The 8167-nt window shown below is 40.3% G+C and overlaps 2 protein-coding genes across 9 annotated transcripts in view; one reads left to right on the top strand and one right to left on the bottom strand.

The window, feature by feature from the left end:
- Nucleotides 1-8167, bottom strand: part of LOC138022878 (receptor-type tyrosine-protein phosphatase S-like) — a 199015-nt gene that overhangs the window by 9373 nt on the left and 181475 nt on the right. For 3 of the 4 annotated variants that reach the window (XM_068869866.1, XM_068869868.1, XM_068869869.1), the window contains 4 exons: nucleotides 7934-8036; nucleotides 6911-6975; nucleotides 6415-6549; nucleotides 5839-5961 (listed from right to left, as the gene is read on the bottom strand). In XM_068869866.1, the coding sequence (XP_068725967.1) occupies nucleotides 5839-5961; nucleotides 6415-6549; nucleotides 6911-6975; nucleotides 7934-8036 (426 nt within the window). Of the gene's footprint in view, nucleotides 1-420; nucleotides 2513-4103; nucleotides 4240-5153; nucleotides 5309-5838; nucleotides 5962-6414; nucleotides 6550-6910; nucleotides 6976-7933; nucleotides 8037-8167 lie in introns of those variants that run through there. The other variant, XM_068869867.1, reaches the window with a different exon arrangement.
- The window catches only part of LOC138022885 (uncharacterized), a 158542-nt gene that overhangs the window by 50371 nt on the left and 100004 nt on the right, over nucleotides 1-8167 (top strand). The gene's annotated exons all lie outside the window — the stretch shown is intronic.

Here is an 8167-nt window from a genome sequence, read left to right as displayed (position 1 = left end):
TGTTTTAGCAAACTTTAGGCTAGAACAATCTTTGCTGTTTTCCAATGACTTCAGTTAAACCTTACACGAATCAATAAGTAAACAGGTTCATCAAGTTTTACTCCTTTAGGGGAAGAAATAAAAATAAACAAATAACTAAAGGAAAAAAAAATTGGTAGCCAGCATGCTATGCCCATCACAACTGATCACGATGACAGAAGTGATCCCCGCACTTCAACTACACATTCGTTTAATTTCATTCACAACTGACCACGGCCAATACGTTTTCCTATTGTCGATTTAATGCCTAATTCCGACGGTTATTCATCTTACCGTCTTCACAGATCAAAATCGCCAAGCAGAAAGCAACGAAGAGCAAGGCAGTCCCAGATGTAACGAACACTATGCCAGTGTAAAGAAAAATAAGTCCAAATTGAGTCCAAAGAGGAAGATTTTAATCCAATAAAATACGAGCTTTAATGAGACAATACTTCTATAAATTAAATTTATATTGTAAAACTCTGACGAAGTTTACAAACGTCATACATTATATTTTACATGAATATATTGATTTCCTATTTATTTATTTTTTCTAGAAACTGATATAATATAATATAATATAATATGATGTAATACCAAAATAAGGTTAAACGCCTACAAAAAGGGCACTCTCTTGGAGAGAGAGAATTCGGGTGAGTTCGATTTACCGTACTCCGAAACAGGAATACATGGAATATACGTCAGAAATCCTTCGTTTTTACGGAGATTCAAACACCCGCTAAAATGCTATTTTAGTATATATTTATTGTCCTTGTTGCTTCAAAACGCCAGATATACCGTTTTAAATCATCAGTCCACGTATTCTTATTCCGGGATCAAGAGGGTCCATCGAAAGCGCCCTTAGTCTGTGCTTTAAGCCATAAATTTGTAATAAAAAATAACGATCTCTTTTAGTAGAAAATGTAAATCACCAAACAATATATTGATTTGATATTGACCGTTTCTTTCACCTTGACGGGTCAAAATGAACGTCAAATTAGTTTATGCTTCAAATGCCTAGCTTAACTACATTTAAATATAATTTACCAAAAAGCAAGAAAGTTAGCAATAAAATAAGCTTAAATACGACTCGCACTTATTTAGCACAGGAGAGAGAACGTTTCCGAAGTATGGTCAAATAGTCGACGTCTTTTAAGGGTAAGTAGTTTATGATGACGACGATGGTTCATTTGGTCTCGTTGAAACAAGTTTCAAGTAACGATAAATTTTTCCTTTCTTCGTGACAAAAGGTTCCCCTCTTTCAGCTCCTAACATGGTTTCGTGAGCTCTTACTCGAACAAGTAGTTCTTAAAAGTACGTTCACACTAAAAGTAGTTTTTAGATTGAACTTAATTGTTAACAGATGTGGCTCAATTTAAATAAGCGGCACGATACACTTGCTAAATCATCATCAAAGTGGGTCAAGGAAGTGAGTCACGCAATTTACTTATGACATTACAGGATTATTGCATTCTCGTCACCAGAGCCTTGGATCGACTCAAGGCTCTGGGAAACTCTGTAAAGGAGAACATGCGCCGTAGGGTTGTCACAGCCAAAACCTTAGGGCGCCTGCTCACTCCTCGTGTTAACATGAATGCACCAATTAGAGACGCTTTTGATTGTTCTTCACAAAAACCAATGAGAAGACACATTGTTACAGGGTTCCCCAGAGCTCTTCTCTCCCTCAATCAAGAGAAGAGCTCTGGGGTCGAGACTAAGGATTATTGCTAATGAGATGAACGCAAGGTTCGATAAACGCGTCACGAAGTGTCCCTTCACATGTTAGCCTATTGCCTAGTAAGTTATTTATAACAACCAGTTAAGTTTGGGGCTTATTGCTTAGTTATAGTGATTGGTATTAAATTGGGCAGCGTAGGCAGCTACAAAGACGATTTTTGACGTTAAGATGTGTATTTCTGGATACAAGTGATGCTTAGTTGATTTGCAATGTTAGGGGACACTTCATTACGTCAGGAACCCATGACATTGGAACTTAACTCACTCTTCTGTGACAGTGTTAACGATTTTCAAAATAAGCTTGTCTAACCAAATATTGACGCCTTTTCCAACCACTGTGCGACGTCTCTGATTACAGGTGCATTAATCAACTTTTGAAAATGTTTACACAGGAAACAGCAATTTAAAGCTAAACGGTCAAAAAGGCCGATAATTCAAAGTAGGGGTACTGGATGTTCGCCCCTATTAAAAAACTTCTGATAACGTTTTCCACACAGTGGGTACATCTCATTACTTGCAAATGTGGACGTATCTTTTACTACTACAAACACAACTCGCTTCCAGCGTGTAATTTCATGCAATCTGTGCCCTCATTCTCCAATGTAAAGGCTTTTTTTGTCAGCTTCGCCGACATACATAAACCAACTGTAACACAGTTGAAACGTAATGTCTTCTGGTCGTTTCAGTTGAAGTTTGAATAGTCGTTGAACGAGTCCAAATACCTCTGTACAATGTTGTAGCAGAACACGTACTGGGCCTAAAAACAAGCGCAAAACAAATCCTTTTAACACAAAGAAAAAAAAATCGGAAAATCAATGTTAAAGGTTCGAGAAACAAACGTCACAACGCCAGGGGGAGACGCGCTGCAGCAAAAAAATGCATTAGATTTAGTATATTGAGAATACGAAAAGACAACAGAGCGCTTTTAGAAGTGAACCCATAATCCCAAAGTAATTTACCCAACCTAATTTCAATTTACGCAGGCAAGACTTCATTTTATGGACGTTGCCTACTAATTCAAAGGTATTTTTGGCAGGAAATGTAGATCTTAACAAGCGTTATTGAAATCCAAAGAGAACATTGGGGGTAACCACGCATTTTCAAAGATAATTGATGAGTAATATTTGTAAAAAACGTTAAAATACAAAGCAATGTATGGCGTTCTTTCTTAAATTGAAACTTAATTATCTCTCAAAAATGCATGCTTAGCCCCAATTTTCTTTTTGGAAACCAAGAGAACTTACCAAGATCTAAATTCTCCGGACAGTTTTAAACCGCACAAAAATATCACTGTATTGGTAACCATCACCGTTAGAAACCCCGAGTATCTCGAGATGCGCAGAACGTATGCGCAATAACAATAGTAGGCACCGTCCTTACAAGAGAAAATGAGGGCGGCATTTGGTGAATTACAGTAGGTTATTTTTGTAAACGAAACTCTGTTTCCCTTTTAATCTCGCAACGACGTGACGTCGCGTGGATCGATCGGAGTGCGAGAACCTTGCATTCAGTGTGAAACGCCGCTTTAACTTTCAATTTTAAATGAAAGTCAGGAAAATCATCGCAGTCATGAAGCAGCTTACGCAGAAGCGGCCTCGAACGGGACTCGAACCCATGACCGCGCGATTGCGTGGCCTGAGGTATCCAACCGATCCTCCACCCCGAATTTATCTGATATACACAATTGCTAATTTTCTCTGAATTGACTATTATCGTTAATTTAGAAGACTGAAAGCTTGGTATGGATTATGGGAAATGGCCATTTTGGTTTGAGAAAAACAACCCAAGTGTATCGACATAGGACTCAACCTGGGAATGTTGATTAATTTAACCCGCCACCTAACCACTTGACCACCACACCGCTAGCTGCTGAGGGACAATATTTAAACACTAAGGGTGCGTTCGATTGACCCTATTCCGGAATAAGAATACGTGAAGTGATGATTTAAAGCCGCGTATGTTTGGCGTTTTTAAGCAACAAGGATAATAAAGATATGTTTAAAATAGCATTTTAGCAGGTGCTTTACAGTTTTAATGTGAATCTCCATAAAAACGAAGGATTTATAACTGGTATACCATGTAATCCTATTCCGGAATCCGGTCAATCGAAAGCACCCTTAATTTATCGATCGTAATTGTAAGTGATATAGCATAACTGGGCATAATCACTCTTAATTACACCTTTAAATTGTTTTGGTTATTCTTTTTCCTTTGTTTTACTGAAACTCTGAAATGGCAACATTTTAAATTGCATCAATCAATGAACAACCATTACCTTTAAATGATTAAAAACCGCCCAATAATTTTTTGGACAAGCGTATTGGAGCTAATGCTATTGTCAATCCTACCTTACAGTTGACAGCTTTCGGTCTGTTAACTCGAATGACTTTGACTGACTGAAAGACGTCAATGACTTGTTCTGACTTGAGGCGTTCGATGATGGAGAGGATCGCACAGAAGGTACCACTTCTGCCAACACCATCGCTATAACGAAACCGACAGATCAGTACAAAGGTGGTTTCACTGAAAGTTCAACATTGTCATGTTATCAAGAATGATAACGACGATTATGGCGAAGACGGGAACATCACCTGCTTTACCAGTAAGCACTGTTTTTAGTATTTAAAATGCCCAGTAATTATCCATGGAAGAATGGAGACGAGACCTACACGAAGAAATGCGTGACTCGGCTCAAAGATATTGAAGTTAATAATTTATGAGGGCACTCTAAAAACGCCAAAGATATGCTTTCCTCTGATCTTAATTGATCGTAGGCTTGCTTGCAACTTCTCTCTCGAGTCCGGACTTCGTTCCTTCTGCGAGAGAGGCGGCTTGACGCGAGAACCGGTAACCAGGCTCTTCGGAGAAGGAGCACTGGCACCTTTCCGGAAACAGCGGCTGCCAATCGATACTACACTTAATCGCAGTGTAACAAAGTGATAGGAACTTGAGCGCAAAAAAACACACGACCCACTTTATCTTTCGTTAAGCTACGTTACAGAACGCATTCATAAATGACAGGCAAAAATAATTATTATTTTGCCTTTGTGCTAATCATTCTCACTAGCCTCACTTTGGAGCCAAAATTCTTTTGACGACGACGACGACTACTACTACTACTACTACTACTGCTGCTACTGCTACTGCTACTATTCACTACTACTACTACTGCTACTGCTACTGCTACTGCTACTACTGCTACTGCTGCTGCTGCTGCTACCGCTACTACTGCTACTGCTACTACTTAATCAAGAAAGCTGTCTTTATAAATGGCGGCCAAGAAATGCTATGAAAGGAAAGATCAATCCCTATATGGAACGGGTTATGAGTAGACCCTATTGAGGAAAAAAAAACAAAGTCTATGGGTACTTTCACAAAAGGTAAAAAAATCCATCCACCTGCATTGTACAACCAACGGCGCATTACTGGTTTTTCGCTGTGAACGTTCCACCATGTTTATCAAGTCGATAATGCAGTGCGCGTTTTTCGGAACTCCCTTGTCAGGCCAACCTGTCACTTGGTATTGGTGAATCTGACGAACTGTGTTAGGATCCTAGAAGCATAAAGTGTTTCGTTAGAAAGTTACTTTTGAGGTGATGAGGTGCATCAAGGGAGAAAAAATAAAAATAATGGCCCAATTTGGCCATTGGGAGTAAGAAGGAGGCTCTTCCGTTGAAAATAGCGCGCGGTCGAAATATAGGGCCTTGGTTACTAGTTTCTCGACCGCGCGGGCTACAGCAGGGCTGGCGCTGTGGTCAGAGCACTCGCCTCCCAACAATGACCTCTGCGTTCGTTGGTTCTCTAATCTGTTTCGAGAAGTTTTTCTTCGGGTACTCCGATTCTCCCCTCTCCTTATACTGTATAATCATCGTCATAGTTTATTTACCCACAAGGAGCTCAGGAGTCGTAACTCGCTGAAACGCTCTTATGCAACCACGATATACAACAGAGGACCGACCACAGCACCGGGAAGTCCGTGAGGGAGTCCTTTTGCGTCACACAGGGTTATGAACATTGGGAACTCCATGCCCTTCATGCATAACACCGAAGCTAAAATGTATTATTATAAAACTTGAGTGAAACCTTTTTCCTTTTCACTGTTAACTCCCTCTCAGAAAAGTCCTGAAACACTTCATGCGATGTTGTTTCAATGGTGAATTCGCCAAAGGTTGTAGATCCCTCAGAAGCCCAGTAAACAGGATAAACCTGTCCAAAGAATGGGAAAAAAGCTTTGTAACTAACGACGAAATACAAAAAAAAAAGAAACCGGGAAATAATTGCCTGAGGGTATTTAATACGCACTTCAAAACTTGGCTCTTGCGAGCGTTCCTGAAAAGGCTCATGATAAATGTTTGTCGGTCATATTTCGCGTAACGAAAACTAAACGATGAAATAACGAGCATGCGTAGATGTTGGTAAGGGAGAATACCAGGGGTCAATGGGAAAGTTTGAGGAACAAAAGCGATGTCGGATACACCTTTTCAATTCTCTCACAAAAAGAGGCACAGTTTCAAGTATCTGTCTCTGTTTCATTTGCGGCACTTTGAGATAAGGATGCGATAACTAAGACCTCTCGGAGAGAGGTTGTTCTGTCGTGAAGAGAATTGTTGAAAGAAAATGAAAATAGTTCAGAATAATTCCAATGAGAATTCGTCATACCTGCCCTCGTTCTTTTGGCTCGTTCAACGTGACAATTGTTCCAATGTCGTAGTCCCAAATCATCTTCCAGAAATCCTCAATAGTGTTGTCCAATGGAGCTTGCGTCATAATAAATGAATTCCGCTCTCTGAAGGTCTGAAGTAAAATGCAAAAAGCAATTCAACGACGTAATTGCAACACCTTTTTCTTGCCCAAAAGAACGACGTTCAACTTCGCAATGGTATAAAGTTCGGAATGCTCTTGCGTAAATAATCAAACGAGTTGCTTTTCAGTTTCAATTAAATTAATAAGATGACTTGACAAAAAGTGTTGCCTTATTCTATTTCCACCAAAACATTTGGTACTGAACAGCCAATAGGAAACCAGAATTGAGGTCTTCTGTTGTTTTAAGTTGCCTTAAAAGCTACCGCCATGAGAAATGCGAAAATAAACTTCCGCCTCTCGATTATCGGCCATGCTATGGAAGACGAAATACAAACCATCACATTAGGCTTACGTCAACAAAGGCAGCGTTGATATAGTCGCTCCTGCCATCCTTAAGGACCACTCTAGATCCATTCACTGAAATACAAACAAAGTGGTGGAAAAACATAGCATTCAATGGGGAGCTTAAGCTCGCGCGTTTTTGAGACGCTGACGGCAACCAGGAAAACAGCTCACTTTCGGTTGCCGTCCGCATCTAAAAAAAGGCGCGCGTTTAAGGAGCTTGAGCACGTGACATTTTTGAGCCACTGACGTAAAACGGGAGGGAACATTTCGTATTCCAGAACCGTAATCTCTCCGAGATTTTCAAACTAATGTTCTCTTATGGTGAATTACTTAGCAATACGATTGTGTGGTAGACAATTTGCCGGTTGCCGTCCATAGCTCAAAAACGACTCGGCCTTGAGTTCCCTCGTAGAGAGCTTTCGAGCGCGCGCAAACCAGCGTCATTTTGGCGGGAAAAACGTGATACCGTCGTCATTTTAGTAGTCACGGTTGTAGTTTTCGCATTTTTCGATAAGGAAAAGGCTCAGTTATCAGTAATAAGAATAACTGAGCAACCTATGGTGCTAACAAAGAGTACGATTAATTAATCGTCCGGGTTATAAACATAACAAGTATTTTCGCTACAAACAGGCAGTCAAATCTCCTACTCGTTCTCGTCCTCGTCCTCGTTCTAGAATCGAAAGGTCCCAAGTGTATTTACAACGCCGACCCTGAATGCGACATATACATAGTCAATTCCAGCTGTTGCAAATTTTGTTCTTTGAGGACCTTCTTAAGAGTCGTTAAACAAACCAAGTCTTGATGAAGACAGAAAATGCAATACACAGCTTGTGCAGAAAGCGTTTCAGTCCATGCCGGCGACGAACTGCAACGAGATGTTCCCGATTCTGGGTGGGTGGGATTGGGTTGTTGCCGCTTGTTTCTTTCCGCTCCTGTCTTCCAATTTTCTGCTGTCGCCTCAATGTTCGTGCTACCAAGAGCACTGTAAACTACGTTTGTACTGGAACCAATCCAATAAAAGATTTCTTACGTGGGATTATGTCCGGGAACCTGTTCTTGGAAGCATTCTCGTGTTTTCGACCAATGTCATCTTCAATGTCAGTGACATCATCGGCAGTAATAAGGTTCAACCGCTGAAAACGGACAGCAAATTTACGCATTTAAGATACTTCAAGGCCAAAGAAATTAACTGATGCAGACCACAGATGACTGTCAAACTACAGGTCACCAAGTTATAGCCGCTGCACATCATCAGCCACTACGT

Source organism: Montipora capricornis, chromosome 11, assembly GCF_036669925.1.
Source record: "Montipora capricornis isolate CH-2021 chromosome 11, ASM3666992v2, whole genome shotgun sequence".
In the NCBI taxonomy this organism is placed as follows: domain Eukaryota; kingdom Metazoa; phylum Cnidaria; class Anthozoa; order Scleractinia; family Acroporidae; genus Montipora; species Montipora capricornis.
Note: the sequence above shows the minus strand (reverse complement) of the source record. Positions and strands in the feature narration are given on the sequence as shown.